Here is a 17,125-nt window from a genome sequence, read left to right as displayed (position 1 = left end):
CGGAAAATCTGCATGTACCATGTTTGTAACCTATTATTTTATTATTCACCCTGTCCGGGAATACGGCAGTCAGTGAACTCCCATCACTCACCGACACACACGCCATCTATCAACAAGTGAACGAACTGTCTTTCTTTTCTACGCTCGTACCCACTTACACGAACGAAGAACAGGCAGCAAATACTTCTTAAAGTCAGACTTGAGCCGGGTTTTCCTAGGAGCAGGTTTCTACAGCATTTGCAGCGTGGAAACGCCGATTGGTAAAAAAACCTGAATTTCGAGTTTTTAACCAATCGGCGTTTTCACGCTGCACACGGCGCAGAAATTCTACTCCCAGGAAAACCCGGCTCCAGCATCATTGACTGTCTCTAGAGCGAGTGAAACGTCGAGAAAAACAAATCGATCACGTAATATTACGTAGGCCACATTAATATTCCTTTAAACCTCAGCTTGGCTCATTATCCGCCATCTCTGAGCGCAAGTGCGACGGCATTTACATTTTAAGCACTTGTCATAAAGCCCTTGGTAGGAATAGACGACAATTAGTCAAATTATGGCATTATTATCGCTATAGCCAATCGCTGTTCCCTATATTGCTTTTCTTAACGATTAAACGTCACTTGTAGCAGCAAGACCAGTTATTTATTCAAAGATGTAGGACGAGAAGTCCGCCCTCTTTTCTTCGCACCTTAATCTGAATAATTTTTGTGATGTTATTCAAAACTTAATTTACATAATGCGCCAATTCATTTTTTTAATTGTGCGTATTTTTTAATTTTCAATGAGACAACGAGTGCATAATTGCTTGAATGAAATAGCATGAAACTGTATAAACCAACTGGCGCTCAGTGTCACTTCCCAGGGGCTCCACAGCCGTTCGAAGAAAATCAGTAAATTTGATAAATAAAAGGCCTGAATGGTTCCGCCATATAAATTAAAAACTAAAAAGAGCTCGAGTCAAACAGTTCTCCACCATAGGCTGTGGTTATAGTACAGCGAAGAGATAGGCTGTACGAGAATTGTGACTAGGAAGAAAAAATGCATAGGGATGGAGGAAGAGACGTCCGCGCATAGAAAAAGAGAATAGAGGCCGGAGGGATTCTGAAATGTAAGGGTATGATGATACTTCCACAGAAGAGGGGGAAATGAACCAATCAGCAGATAGCGAAAATCACCTCGAATTGAAAACAAACCGGATTGGGCGCGGTAGCCCGGTCGATAAGATGCTCGCCTAAAGTACCAAAGGATGTTTAGAGGTGTCGTGAGTTCGATACCCAGTTCGTCCTTGTCAGAAAACTTTCCTGACACAGGGGTACAACAAAAAACGGCGACTTGACCACAGCAAAAATTGCTACCGCAGGGAGTCCCCCATCGAGGGGTTAGCGCACCAACCTCTCGATGAGTATGAAAAACAAGCCTGCCGTTCGGAATCGGCAATAAATTGTAGGTCCCGGTTTAATTAGCCCTCGTGTGCAGAAAATGACCGTGGTGCGACAAAAATGATCAAAACAAACCGGAACGCTTAAATCCCTCACCTTGTTGAGTGCCTCTTTTTTTCCCCTCTCGGGTATGTTCGGTTTAGAACAAAACAATAAATTTGTTTTCGTCGCTAGTCTCCATTATGCATTCCCGTACTTCGTAGTCGCCTCACTATGTGTTCGGCCATAGAAATCATACACAGAAAAAGGCTCCGCGAGTGAGAAAAGTTTCTGAACCGCTGATAGACGATTGCAATATACGCATCAAAATATAGGCGGATACAGAGAGGCAGGTGGTAGGGTGACCCCCCATTGCTCAAAAATTTGTATTAATAGAATAGACAGGAGGATGAAAAATCCACCTCCCACCCGTTCAAAAACCTGTATCCGCTAATGCATCAAAGATTAGGAACGAAAAAATATCACCTTGTGCGTTTCCTTTCATAATATATCGTTCTTCATTTAGAGTATGAGAACTTTTATCACAGATACTTTGCGCACATTGGTACGAAGCTCTTAATTTTTCATGACCATCAGTCTTTTGTCCACACCACCCTTCTAAACGCTCACTAGATATTGCACCAGACGTTTCTTTGTTGAGGTCATTCATTTCCGGTATAACTGGAACATTATTTGTTGGCGAACTTGATAAGTTTCCGGGTAGGGAGGATGGGCAAGGAACACTGCATGATCGTTTCATTGTTGCTGTTTCCTTAATGGAAGCCTCACTATGATCGTTAGATACATCATCGTCAGAATTTGTATATTCTTCATTCAGTTTTAAACAATCAGCAGATCTGTGCAAATTACTTCTGCGATCACTGCTGAGAATACTAGTGACAGAAGGCAAATCAATCTGTGGCAATATTTCATTTGTGCTCATTGATTTTTCTTTGGACCTTAGACTTAACTTGGCAAATAACGAATTCTTTTGAACATTTCTGTGGGACAGTGATCTGGCACTATTGATCGGAGACCCTGGATTTGACTGAATGCGGTAATCAGACGCTGGCACACTGCTTTTACCATCAACTGAGCTTGATCTTTTCCGCAATAAAACAATTTTTTTCAGTTCACTGAGTGAGTTTGACCTCGTCGATCTCAAGTCTGCATCTTCATTTATAAGCTGACACCTTCTAGACATAACATCTGAAAATGAGTTTTTGCTGCCTGGAAGAGCATATCCTTTTATGACGGCATGGCTTTCGATTTCGTTCGACTCCAGATGAGGATAAGAAAGTGGCATGAAAGGCCTCAATGGAAGCTCACCAGTTTCACCGTTCTCAGATAAGCTGCGTGATTTTATAGTAGAAAAACTTCCAATCTGAGGGTGTTTGTCTTGAGGTTCCTTTTCTTCACTCTTTCCGGGATAAACTGGTTGCATTAGCAAATAATCTTCATCTGATGTCGATCCGTTTTGTTTTTCAAAAGACATAAGTTCATATGCATTTATTCTTTCTTCATTTGTTGACTTCGCTTGTTTAACATGCGAACAAACACGTTTGCACTGGCAAAGTTGAGAAGTTACTTCGTCTGTTTCAGAATTCGTGACAGTACTTGAATCTACAGACAAAGCTCCAACTCTAGGTGGTAAAGGCGGTTTATCAGCATTACAGTCTGTATTGCAGCTGTCTAGCCGACTAATTACTGTGCTTGAATTCTCGTACAAAGGTAATGAATGCGCAAATTCCAAGTTTTCGTAATTAGCATTTGTTGAATCACAATGACGTCCATTTTTCATATTTGATGTATCTGACATGTCTTCTGAAACCTCTAACATTGGACTCAAAATGTCCGTATTTGTAGTTTTGTCCTTTGAAGAACACTCTGTGCTGATTGATGATTTTGCTATCACCGTTTCTTCATTTCCCTGCAGTATAAAATCTTTATTTGGTTGAATTTCTGCTCGTATTTGAGGGTGTAATATGTGTTTTGGCTTACCGTCTTGCAAAATAATTTCAGCAATTCTAGGAGGTTCGCAACAAATAGTACCATAATGATTCGGAATAGCTCGAGAGCTATTGTTAGAATAACCAATAAGCTTGCTACACTGCCACCCTGGTTCAGTTGGTTTTTTCGAAGATACACCTAGACATGGCACAAAACTGCCTGCCCATAACATAACTCTCTGACAAGTACATATTTGAAGAGCTTCTGCAGTCGAACGTTCGTAGTGTTGGCGAATTATTTCTGTTTGTTGATTTTCCTTAACAGGCGTTCGAGTAGGTGATGCCCTAGTGTTACCACATTTGCAGACGTTACCTCCATCAAGAGCTTTCAAAGAGGACTTCAGTGACATTTCGCTGCTTGCAAGAATATCCTGTAATTAAGAAAATTCAAATATAGCCCGAAATATTTTCATTAAAAACAAGTCAGGATATTTTTATCCAGTAGAGAAACAAAAACAAATGGTACTGTATTTATAGATATAACATTTCATCGGATAATCATCAAAAACAAAATTTTTTGAAGTGTAAAATATAAATACAATAGTAAACTTATTACATAAGAAAGGACCTGAAATAACGGGAAAACGGAGAAAACTATAGTTATGCAGCCAATGGTATACAAAAGTAATTACACCTGATCAGATGCAACAAAGATGAGTGCGTAAAAAATAATTGGACAGAAAAAAAGCAATGTTGCTCTTATAAGACAAATACAGTACGGGGAAGACAATTTCAATAGGCTTGAACTTATTTAAAGTACTTGAGCTTTAGTGCATCGGGTGAGGTATTTCTCGTACGTTTCATGCTCAAGAGTAGAATATTTGCTCGGAAGTTGAAGCATTTTGAGAGAAAATGTTTTGGCTCATATTTGATTATTAGAAAAGTACTTACAGTTACGAATGTCCCACCTAAGCTCCACTACATTATATTCAGGGTTATTACAATTTTTATCGCTCCACAAATTTGATATAGCAAAATGTCGTATTACAAATTTGAATTAAGTAAATCTAGAGTCTACGATGGATATTTCTAGCGAGAGTTAACGGTTTGATTGTTTCCGACGTATTATCACGTCGGAAGTTGTATGGAAGAAAAAATACCCTTCTTTAGGCCCCTACACACGCTCAGTTATACCTGTACGGCTCGGTGCATCCACACCATTCATTTATACCTGCGCAGGTGAAGTTTCTAGGTTTCTGGAACCGGTTCTAGGTGATCTGTGGGGATATTTTCATTCTTCGATCTTTTTCTTCGCGGTCAGTTCGGATTTTTTAATAAGAACGCTCTAAAGTTTAAAATTTCTAACAGGATTTTCACAGACGATGGTAACTACACCACTTTGGGTGTAATTAGATTGGTTACGACATTAAAAGTTATTAATACAAAAAAAAACAAAAAAAACACGGGTAAGGTGGTGCAAAGGTTGGTTAAGGGAAAGGCAACAATATTCGCACGTTAAATCACAGGAATTGAGATTTGCACCGAAGGATTGGCGTAATTTTCTCAGAATGAAGATACCTACTCAAGGCTGTCTCGATTGCTCTCTGTCTCTTCTTCTCGTCCTTTTTATGTGTATTGTTGGAAGTACATTCCAGATTCCGAGAATAATCGGATAAGTAACTTCTTTTAAAATGAAAAAATATTTGTAAATTCATATCCGTGATTATCCGAATATTGAGAGAGAGGGAGAAAGAAAAGGTCAGATAAGTGCGTACCCCTGTAGTTAATGAACTATTTCAAAATTCTTCGCACACATTGCAAAAATAACATTCCCCAGTACTAAGCTCCACTAATACTAAAACTCCCCAGTTAAATATAGGTATTGAATTCTATTCATTTACTTATCCGTTAGGCACATACAATACGTAAAAATGAAATTTTCTTATCAGTTGATCTGAGTTTGGGTGTTTTTTGTTGGGGGTTGTCAGCAGAGAAGAGCACTTTTTAAGCATTCTTTACTTACTATAAGAGCGTTTTGCTTTATATTTTAGTGCGCTGGTTCCAAGTCTTTTTCAAACCATGGTCTGGAAATCATAAATCAGGGGTTCTTGACCCTTTTGTGTTTCACGGACCCTTTGTGCCAATAAAATAAAGGTGACGGTATAACACCCCTAATAATATAAGAACACCGCTAATAATATTCAGTAGCCTATATATGCTATGCAAAAACAATGAGTTGTTTTTTACATCCTTTTTTCCTTTTTAGGTCACGGAGCCCCTGAAATCTCTCCAAGGACCCGTGCTTAAGAACCCTTTCTATTAATCAATAAACAATTAGTTGTCATAGTACATTATTTTAATATAGAGTTTATATGTATTTTTCGGTGCATAATTTCCTGCAAATTTATCGAAAAAGAGTGATTTCAGAAAAAAAATTGCGAATTTGAACAAGGGTCGAAATATTTCTAAAATTTTATTTCGATTTCTTTATTCGATATATGAAATTGTAAAATAATAAGTGTTTGAGATAAAGTACACCCCTACGAACGTTTTTTTGCGAGTAAAAAAAGTTTCTCTCGAAATCTATTTTCCTCTGTCGTCTTTGAGGGGCCGTATACTGGTATACGGAAATAGACGATTCAAAACTGACCAGTGCATTATCGTATTTGTAGTATCAAATATCTTAAAAAAACACCAGATTATCACAAAAATGAGAAACTTTGCCTGGATTTAATTTATAACCGCGTCGACCAATTGAATTTATTTGTCTTGAAAACGTGGCAATTTTTGTATAAAACACCAGATGACTGTATTCGTCAGTATATACAGGGTGGGCAAAAAATCCGTAGAAAGTTTAAAAATTCGTAAAAACCGGGAGAATAACCGAAATAAATAGTTTGCAGGGTTAGCATCGCTAGGTCACGGGAATTTTTTTTAAAGGCAGGAGAAAAAATAACTGAAAACGTCGATAGGTGACGCTGACGTACTCAATTCAAAGAAAAGATACGCAAATACAATGCCTCCAAATCGTTTATTACAGCAGTATGCGTTCTCCACATGACCACCACCACAGGGGATAACACATTGTAGGCGAGTCACAAGTGCAGCACGTTCACATACACGGTTTACAACGAACTGATTGTGGATTAGGAGCGCAAGTTCTTATATAACCGTCTCATTTGCATATTTCCACCGATGTCGCTCGTACCAACGCCACCTATAGGCGGTTTTTCGTTTTTTTCCTGTCCTAAAAAATTCCCGTGACCTAGCGATGCTAACCATGCAAATCGTTTTTTATTTCGGTTTTTTTCCGGTTTTTATTCATTTTTAAAGTTTCTACGGACTTTTTGCGCACCATGTACGTTATTATATATACTCTATAGTTATTTTCAACATATTACGCTTGCGAATTAATTCCTCATTTTATATTTACTATATGATTGATGTGTGTTTCATTCCGCTTCTGATTAATGCATAGCATTAGAATTTAAAAACTAAGTCGAGAAAATTAAATTTTGGGGTGTCGAAGTGTATTAGACCTTTGGGTGCTCGACTCGAGCTTCGTAAAAAAATTGATTTTTGAATAAATTCTGTTGTGCTCGGAAACATGATACAAAATAATCCCATTCGGCACCACTATACTTACCTACAAAGTTATATAAACAATCCCCAACAAAGGAATCGTTGCTGCATGCAAAGGAATTATGCTGATCTTTGGTTTTAAAACCTCTCGTTTAAAACAAGAGTCGTGCTTTTTTTAAACAACGAGAAACAAATACTTATCGCTCGGCCGAGAATCGCTAACTACTCTAACGATGAATATTCAATTTTAAACGTCTCCCAATCTCCATATGCTTCTACCACATCGTCTATTGTTGTAAAACAGCAAAAAACTAATTCATGCAAGTAATCCTGTATACTTGCAAGCTCATAAAAAAAAATCTAACTAGAATGTAATCTCTTTACCCTTGTTTAAACTATTTTAACCGTAGATTTTATGAATCGTTGCGTGAGTGAAATAAAAAATACATTCCATTGAAAGGAGGAGGAATAAAATGAACATTGGAAGGATAAATTGCAATTTCTCGTAATGGGAATTTAGAAAATGTTCCATTACCGCAAATTTCTTGGGAACATCATAATCTTCAGATGCCACAGTAGGAAGTGGATTCTCAACAATTCTTTTTGCAGCCGACTTTCTTTCAGCTATTTCCTGTTAAAAATCGAGATATTTCAACACTTGAACTAGCTCAAGTATAATACAATCAACTGTATATTTACAATTTTATACACACTTCAATATTTGATTCGTCAAATTATATTTTACCTTCATATATAAATTTGCTATGGCACTTCTTGGCACAGCATAATGAGCGTTAGGATTTTGTATACTGTTATTTTTGGTGCATGTGCATGCTTTAGTGACAGACATTACGGAAACTGCGTTAGATCGCATAGTATTTGTTCCAGTACTGATTGGTACTTTTTTGGGAGACGATGAAGGGGATGATTTAGTGCTTTTACATTTCTGATTAGATGATACAGTCATACAAAACTCCTGATCATTCTTCATTGATAGTGACAGTTGATTCCAACAAGAGCACTGTGGTCGAACGTTGTCTTCATCGGAATTGGACCATTCGTTGATCGGTTCATGACATGGACAAACAACAATGTTTTCCGAAATTTCTCTCCCTTGATTTCCAGTAGTTGTCAAGGACAGCTGGGAAGTTATTGATGTATTGTTTATTGAACCATTCTTTACCTTTGAAGAACTTTCACGAACGTGAACTAAAGCTTTAGGCCTATAAAAAGTATTTGTCACAACAAATAAAACCATACATTTAGTACATTGTGAAATACTAGAGAAATAATTGAATGAAAAATACATAGTTTTATGAAACAACACACAACTCAAGTAGAGCAATAGAATTTTCTCAGGTTTTAAGCCTTCCTTACATAACTCGAGAAACTTCAATTCTGAATTTATTTTAGACACTTAAACTATTCACTATATTTGTTTTGTACGAAGGATTTGTTTATTACACGTAAACGAAAATTCTCTACTTCCTGCGTTATGAACTTTGGATGTCCACAGACACTGATGTTTGAACTAAATCACGAAATTTTTTTGTATGATTGAATATCATCTAAACCCATATCGGGGCACACAGGATTTTTTAACCATTTATATCCTGGCGGTACTCTAAAGTACCAGGTTAGATAATTTATTTTAAACTAATTGTGTCAAAAACAGTTTTTTGTCTTTAATTAGAACTAAAATGACTTACCAAATAATTTACATGATAAATATTATCATTACATTTATACTTTTATTTTAATTTATTATAATTTCTTATTATACTTTTCATAATATCGGATATAAAGGACTAACAAAAGTGTGTGTGTGAGTATATTTATATATGGTTCATATTAAAATTTAGGTACATTAAGCAAAATTTAAGTAAAGAACTCAGTGCTGTGATAGTTGAAATCCCCATCTCCAAATCCCCAAATTATTAAAGCGGAAAATACAAAAAATAAAATTTTCAGTCTAATTTTAAAAAAAAAAAAAAAAATCACTCAGTAAAATTTGGGCCTTTATCTTTTTCAAAAATAAATTTACACTGAAAATTTGCTCAGAAAACAAAAATTGAGAATTTGAATCTCCGAAAAATCACCCATTACAAAAAGCTGTTCTTACTTGTCGTATAATGCTTCCAAGTAGTTCCGGGGCACAGAATATTCTGATCCGCTACTGCTTGCAGTACTTGCGCTACTGCTTCGACTAGTGTGTGAGCAAAGTGATGTCCTATCAGATAGGGGCTGCATGGCTTGGTACGTTGGGTCTTTCTTCTGATTCAAACCAACGTCTCCATTCGTCGGTGACGGTAATGCTGCGTTCATCGTCCACTGTGGACTGAAACTATTGGCACAATCGGAAGCATGGAGAGTCGGCGAAAGCTGGCTACTCCGCATATCAGCACTCTGATGACTCAAACTACTACTACTATAAAATTGGCGTCCACATTTTGTGCAATGATTGAAAGGCCTAAAAAAAGTAAATACCATTTGAATTTTCTGAGAGTCTAATTATTTTCAGTAAAAATAAATTACTCTGCTAAAAAATCAATTGAAATGCAGATCAGCGGCATGGTTTTCCTCAATAAAAATGCCCTTTATTTGAAACTATTTGCAATTACTTTAAATATTTTCACGTAAACTCAGAAAACGAAATCTTCAAATTGATGAAATAATTATTAAAAACAGATGTAAATTTCAATCGTAGTTTATGGTTCAATCCAGCTCGTACTTCTTCTCTGAATAAAGTATCTCTATTATTAAATCATTTTAGGAGTCATCTCAATTTTAAGAACGCATTATATGCATATCTGTGCATATATGCGTTGTTCATTTAAAATTTGAAAAAATTCTGTCAAATGTTTTGCTACTGAAATTCTCGATATTCTTACCATGTTCCTTGTCCATCACATAAGCATATCGATGAACTTCCCTGATCACTAGGTTTTTTGCTGGTGGTTGAATGAGCCGTACCATGGTAGTCACTTAGAGTTACAGAAACTGTATCCATGCTTTCCACATCGCTTGTTGTAATTGTTGAGCTGTGACCCCATCTTTGTGAGAAAAATATGTAGTTATTACAGTAACATGCGTGATCGTTGTAAAATTATCTAATAACCAATGAATGCGTTGTTAATAAATGGAATAGCTTACCCCCGACAAACCAGTCGCGGCCCAGGCTCTGTCCCTCCAGGGATATAAGCTCCGGGGGAATAGCTTACCCCCGGAGGTAGTAAATTGTAACAATTGACACGTTTAAAAAGAAATACGATAAACATGTTGGGGTAAATCGAGAAGCTATCCATACTTAGAATAAGACAACCATAATATTCTTTATGGGCATTGTATATAATATTTTATCATGTGTATAAATTGTTTATAATTTTTGTGATTGTGTATTTAAATTGGGTTGCTGTATTTTTGAAATATATGACATCCATATTTGTTATGGTCATCTTTTTCTCAACCACCTCGTTGGGCATTTTGCCTGTTGTGGTGTTGTATTTGTATTTGAATGATTGGGTTCAGTTGTTCCATCAGTTTTAAGAACACCGAAACTTCAATTTATGTGGTCGCGTATTTTGATCCAAGGAAAAAAAAAATCAGTTCAAGCTATATTCGAGTTATAAAAGTCAGACACAATAAAGTTTCATTATAAATATCATATTCATGGCACAATATAAATGTTTTGCATTTCATTTAATGCTTTTATGAAAACATTTGAATTTTTTCACTTTTTTAGAGTGGTATTTTCCCAGTAAAATCATTAATACCTAAAAAAATGAGTTGATAATGAATTGAGCAAAACATGGCTTATAAGCTATAATAATGCAAAAAATATTAAATCTTAAGAGAAAAAAAAATTTAAAGCTACTAACAAAACTCGAAATTTCGTTGAATGTTGATCCGGCCAATGACTGAATTTCGGACATTGGCCAGCCACTTTGCGAAGTGGTCAGTTATCCCTGGCCAATGTCCGATAACAATGACATGATTCGGGATCATCGTCAAGTTGGAGTATCTCTTTCGTGATAAATATGTTCACGTTAGTTATGGCAACCAATCAAACCGCTGTCATGATGCGATAATAATTTTTTCCCCTCAAAAATTTGGTAGAGAAAGCTATATTTGTTTATATAATTATTTTTATAGTTTTTTTCTCTCAAATTTCACTTTATCTCTCGCAACATGGAGCTAATTCAATACAGCTGCTATACATTGATCATTTTTGTCGCACCACAGTCATTTTCTGCACACGAGGGCTAATTAGACCGGGACCTACAATTTATTGCCGATTCCGAACGGCAGGCTTGTTTTTTATACTCAGCGGTTGGTGCACTAACCTCTCGATGGGGTACTCTCTGCGGTAGCAATTCTTTGCTGCGGTCAAGTCGCCGTTTTTTGTTGTACCCCTGTGTCAGGAAAGTTTTCTGATAAGGACGAACCGGGTATCGAACTCGTGACACCTCTAAACATCCTTTGGTACTTTAGGCGAGTATCTTATCGACCGGGCTACCGCGTCAGCCAACTATACAGACTTGTGTCACAAGTTGGCGATTAAAAAAATGGATTTAGCTCCTACCGGGTCGTCTTAACTCAGCACATCGAGCTTTGGCCAGGGATCTCCGGCCACTTCACGAAATGGCCGATCAAAGTCCGCATCATTTCTGCAATTCGGACTTTGTCCAAAACTTTTGGCCATTTTGCGAAGTGGCTGCACTTCGGCAGTAACATAAAAATTAAAGGAACCAGAAAGATGCTCATACTTATGTGAACTAGATATTTTCATTTAGAAAGAGATTAACCCTTTCAGCGGCAATCCCGAGATATCTCGAACTTAATCTGCTTTATTTCAGTCACCCAAAATGTCTCGTCTTCTGAAAACGCAATGAAGTTGTTTTTACAGCAAAATATGTTTTCCATTCCCCCCCCCCTTTCCCTTCCAATAAACAAACTGCCAGTGTTCGGAGTCAGCTCTTGTTCAAGGTTAGATAAGAGAAGGAGCGTGGTAAAGAAATAAATATATATATACGCTTATTATTAACAACAGATTTTTTTTTTTCCAAAAAAAAGTATTTCTCTTCCTAAAAAGCCACACGTCATGGCAGATGTTTTTGTATCAGTAAACGAAATTAAAGCGATAGGCGGAGTCAATTTTCTTGTTGGGGGAGCAGTTATCTCGCAATCGGAAAAAAAAATTATTGAAAATAGGTAGCAATTTGTGAAGGTCTCACAATTTCAAATGCGGCAGTTGTGGTACGGATCAGGAAAATTTTAAAGGGTTAAAGGGAACAACCGATGCAGTGATGCCCAGACATTATCTTAAAATTATAATATATGGTAACTATAATATGCTAGCTATTCACCTTTTATAACAAGAAAAGTTAATGGTGCTATCTCTATTAAAATTTCATCGAACTTTCAAAGGATTTAAGTAAAAATATTAAGTAAGAAAAGGTCTTAAACATTCTAAAATTCAAAGTACCTTGACATGCACGAAGGCCACCTATAATGAATTCTGCACGAAGAAGCTTTGGTTGAATTGTAAGTTATATCATCGGATCCAGCTAAAGTATCCGTGCATCTAAGAATTTCTGAGCAAGCATCGCAGGTACTGCATTCTGAGCCAGAACTAATTAACGGGCGACTAGAATCACTGGTACTGCATTTTTCTGTGCTGCGGCGACTTGACTTTGACATCGGTGACCGAGTGGAAGTTTCAAGTACTATGAAAATATAAATGTATATATATATAAAATTTAAGCATCTTGACTCAAAACCCTTTCTTCTCGAAGATGTATATACTTTCATCGTAACCACTTACAAGAGTTCTTCCTTGATAACGTTTTTCTCTTCCCGGGAAGCTTTCCTTTCGAAGCCAGAGTCATGGCTTGAGACAATTCTTCTGATTGATTCGTTAGAAGAACATGCAAACCTTCTCCTGAAAAATTATGAATTAAAGTTAAAATCGATCACACATTTCCAACGTATATATAAAACAAAATTTTTAGACAATAAGGTCTCATGCATATACGTTTTGCATATACATGAAATTAACTTTACAAAATTATATCCTTTATGGTTCGGACCACGTATTAAATGTAAATTGAAAACTAAATCAAATTTACCTTTCCCGCAGAGAGATCCACCTTCGAAACAAAACTTCCCTTCTATGACACCGAATCTGCGAAGCTCTTTGATAGGCCATGTGCCCAACAGCCTGGGAGGGACACCTGCAATTAAGCTAAAAATGTGGTCCTGTAGATGCAACCGGGCTGGGCCACACGGAAGCTTGCTTTTCGGCGGGACAGTAGCTATTTGCACCAGATACTGCTGCTCTATGATAGACATGAAGATGCATATTACTTTTGAGTACAAGTACAAATAAATTAAACTAATATTTTTGTCGAATCAACATTTTTTTCGAATCCTTAACAGTACCAGTATCGTTGGAGTCTTAAAAATTGATTTTGTTATCAGCTGTGATATGCACTCACCTTCTGCCAAGTTTGCTCTTATTTTGACTTGCCATTGAATCAATAGTTCCCTTGAATCAAACGCCAATACAACAACGAGCTCTGAACAGATGAGGGCCATAGTGTTGCTCTCTTTATCTAGCGTAAATCCTGTTTCCATCCCCAGAAATCCTTGCAATGACAAGGAAGCCTTCGTGGGCCCATTTTTGCATCTTTCTTTACTATCACGGTAGAGTTGGAGATTGAGACAATCTGTAAGCAAGTTAAATTCATATTACATTTATTATGAAAGCAAATGAATAACTTGAGCAAAGCACTGCAAATTCAGAGATATTTAGATTTTTGGGGGCAATTTAATGCAATAACGTGCCCCAGGAAAGTGCATATTCGGATAAAATGGTATGAAAAATGATCAATATACTATCTCTCTCAATCATCGCTATCTATTCAGCGATCATAATTTTTTATTCATGCACCCTTCGTATTTGATTTATCATCCTCGTCTGAAATTGGGAAATGTTTCAACAGTTATTTTCTGATTTCATGCAGGGAAACTTGCCAGGCTCTGTTGTAACACTTTGTGTTAATTATCACAATGTTTGCAGATTGTAACTAGCCTCTCGTTTCTGGTGAGTAAATCAAATTTTTTCAAGAATCCTAATGATCTGAAAATAGATATTTCTTTAGACATTGTTCGGCACTGCTGAATTTCAATATTGACCTAAATGACTTATAAAAACACGTGTCGCGCGGAACATATCTTTTCTAATGGTTCCTACATAAAAAGGCTCGCAGAAACATGAAAGCTCGTCTACGCAGTGAAAACAAGAGAGGATCTTTAAAATCTGATTGATTAAAGTCAAATTGCTATGATTTCCCGTTTTATATTAAAGACCATTTTCGATGTCATGCGGATTAAGAAATTGTTACGAAGAAATTATTTTCACTCAATCTTCACAAAAACTGCATTCTGGATTAAACTTATTTCAGCTAAATATTTTCAAAACTAAGATTATTGTTGCTAAACTTATTGTCCATAACAAATATTTTAATTTCAGGAGCTTTTTGTATAGTAATCAGCTGATATAGTGAAGGCCAATTTACTTATTTGTTTATCAAGTAGTATAAACGTTGAGATTTTTCATTGCATTGAAACATACCTTAAGGTTATTGTGTCTATCACTAAATAAGCAAAAAACGTTTGAAGAAACTATGTAAGTGTGTGTTTTTTCATCCGTATATCACTTCTAAGTAAATAGGTCATCGATAATCGGCAGTTGTTTCCTACTCTGAAAAATTCAAGCCGTGGTTTCATTATGTGGTTAAAATTTGATATACGTTTTACAAAGTTTTCAATTCACTGTGCAATACAATCAGGAAAAAATTGATTTTCGTAGATTCTTAAACTTGAAAATATGGTATTAGCAAAAGTTTCATATTTGCATCTTTAGCAAAAAAATTCAATTTTAAACACCACATTAACGTGTTTTGTTACACAAAATTTTCCAGTTTACACAAATTTTTGAACAGCGAAAAATGTCCACGAAAATTTTTTCCCAAGCTTGAGGGACTTAGGAAAAACACCTCATAATTAAAGTTTGAAAAATTTATAATTCAGAATGGCAATGATGGACGGCGAAATATACGAAAACTGAATAGATTCCAGCGGGAAGAAAGATTCGCACAATGCACAAAGGCAGCCCCAATTTGCGTCGTAGGCCACTTATAACCACGATTAAATTCATCGATCATTTGTTTAATCATGTTTTATAAAAGTAAGGTTGAAGGGATGGGTTGACCTCATCCTAAATTGAAGTTTTTGAGAGTACGTGCATATTAGCCGAATTTTTGGAAGCTCCGATTCACTTTACGTAAGTTTCAGAGATAAATAAGTAACCAAAAGTTTGCAAGATCATGAGCTTCTTATTCTTTTTCATATCCCGGATGAACAATTTGGAATTCAATTAAAATTCCAACGTTAAACAATGAAATTTCAAGATGAAAACATTCGCTAACAAGAAATTTAATTATACCTGAAAGTAAACGCAGTGTTATATATAATGCACGGCTTTATTCTCGAAAGAAATATCGGGGAATAATGTTTCTTTCCACTGTAACAGCCAGAATAGCTGCATTAATCAAAAGCAAGCCAGTGAAAACAAAACAGGTATTTTTTTGAAATGGCTGAACATAATTAGTGAAACTAATTAACTAAATAGGCATCGACAAACTGAGATTTGCATTAATTAATTGCCTCATGCTTCGCTTGCAATCAAAGACACCAAGAGAAAGCATTAACCAGTATTTTTGCGATAAGAGAACCTGGAAAATGTTTGAAATTTGAATAGAATATTTGCTGATCGGAAATGTATTGAAAATTTCCCCGACAGATTAATAGAAAATAACAATTAACTTTTTTTTTCCAAATTTGCTAACACCAATAGCGTGTATTTTTCAAGCACATTTTTTGTCAGAATGTCGGAGAAATATTTAAAACAAATCAACGGAGCTATCTGGCTCGTAGTTATTGGATTTTTAAATCAAGAGGGCGAAGAGCACAATTTTGAAATGAAATCTATGCTGGAAGGCCACTTTTTATCCAATTATCGAAATACTTGCTGCTACTGAAAAAAATTTGAAACACATTGTTTCAGTAATAGCATCATCTACATACGAACGTTTTAAGGATGTTTTGTTTCCTAATCCTTATGCAATATCTGTAATTTATTCACATTTTGTTCTGTGTTCATTGACAGTCAGTCTGCCCTTTTACTATATGCATTTTTACTCTCAGTAAATCGGATAAGTTGCCCTAATATCACTACCAATAGACTAATAAGTGTCTTGAACAAAATTGAAAGGGAAACAGTTATTCTTTACAAGGCGCTTTATTCATTTATAAATCAATGAATAATTATTTTAAAAAAAAGTTTCAAGTCGAATGATCTGACGTAGCTGTTAGAATAGTTAAGTAACAAATCGAATTTGAATGAGCTTCATTATTTTTGCGCAGGAATTCATTCTCAAATGTGGGATAGAGACAGCATCAAAATAGCGAGAAATTGCAAAACACCTCGTATGCTCAGTTCACGCGTCTCATAATTGCTAACCATTATATTAGCAAAACTCTTAAGGAAATGGCAGCTAATTGGTGCATTTTATTCTCGTTGAAATCTTATTAATGGAAACCTATAATTGAAAGCGTAAATATGTACACGTTTTTGCCTTAAATTTCAGCACCGACAGTACTATACAGCTTTTAATTACATAGGGAATTACGATTTGCGTAAGTAATTTAGAAATGGATTTTTGACAACGATCTTGACACTGCTGACATTATCACGGGGGAGACCTGTAAAAATTAAGTAGTGTCAGGAAAAGGATGCACCCTTTACGATTTAATAGCAGGGATATAAACTCCAAGATCAAGCATTAAATTAAATTGGGAAAAGAGAGTAGAACCAACATGCAAAAACCAGCTTGATATCTACAAAGCTTTATTTAAACTAAATATCAAACAACAAATCAAGAACAGAAATTTTTTCTCAAGGCTCTAAACACTATTAATATAAAACTTAATGTACTATAAATCAGAATCCCCGAACGGAAGAGAAATATTTCATTGTAGTTTTTTTTAGAATTCGTCACAATTTTAGTTTAATGAATGCAACACGCAACTGTTCACAATCCTGGGTAGAGC

General features: G+C 35.9%; 1 protein-coding gene across 3 annotated transcripts in view; it reads right to left on the bottom strand.

Moving 5' to 3' along the window:
• Positions 1 to 17,125, bottom strand: part of LOC149080618 (uncharacterized) — an 87,318-nt gene that overhangs the window by 2,654 nt on the left and 67,539 nt on the right. For all 3 annotated transcript variants that reach the window (XM_089239769.1, XM_089239768.1, XM_089239770.1), the window contains 9 exons: positions 13,447 to 13,677; positions 13,078 to 13,287; positions 12,774 to 12,890; positions 12,435 to 12,675; positions 9,841 to 10,002; positions 9,072 to 9,419; positions 7,695 to 8,172; positions 7,485 to 7,580; positions 1,905 to 3,798 (listed from right to left, as the gene is read on the bottom strand). In XM_089239769.1, the coding sequence (XP_089095895.1) occupies positions 1,905 to 3,798; positions 7,485 to 7,580; positions 7,695 to 8,172; positions 9,072 to 9,419; positions 9,841 to 10,002; positions 12,435 to 12,675; positions 12,774 to 12,890; positions 13,078 to 13,287; positions 13,447 to 13,677 (3,777 nt within the window). The remainder of the gene's footprint in view (positions 1 to 1,904; positions 3,799 to 7,484; positions 7,581 to 7,694; positions 8,173 to 9,071; positions 9,420 to 9,840; positions 10,003 to 12,434; positions 12,676 to 12,773; positions 12,891 to 13,077; positions 13,288 to 13,446; positions 13,678 to 17,125) is intronic.

The sequence above is a fragment of the Pholcus phalangioides genome, unplaced genomic scaffold (genome assembly GCF_987345545.1).
Source record: "Pholcus phalangioides strain wild (caught in Gottingen) unplaced genomic scaffold, Ppha-v1.0 ptg000011l_1, whole genome shotgun sequence".
NCBI lineage: Eukaryota > Metazoa > Arthropoda > Arachnida > Araneae > Pholcidae > Pholcus > Pholcus phalangioides.
This window is presented reverse-complemented; position numbering and strand designations above follow the sequence as displayed.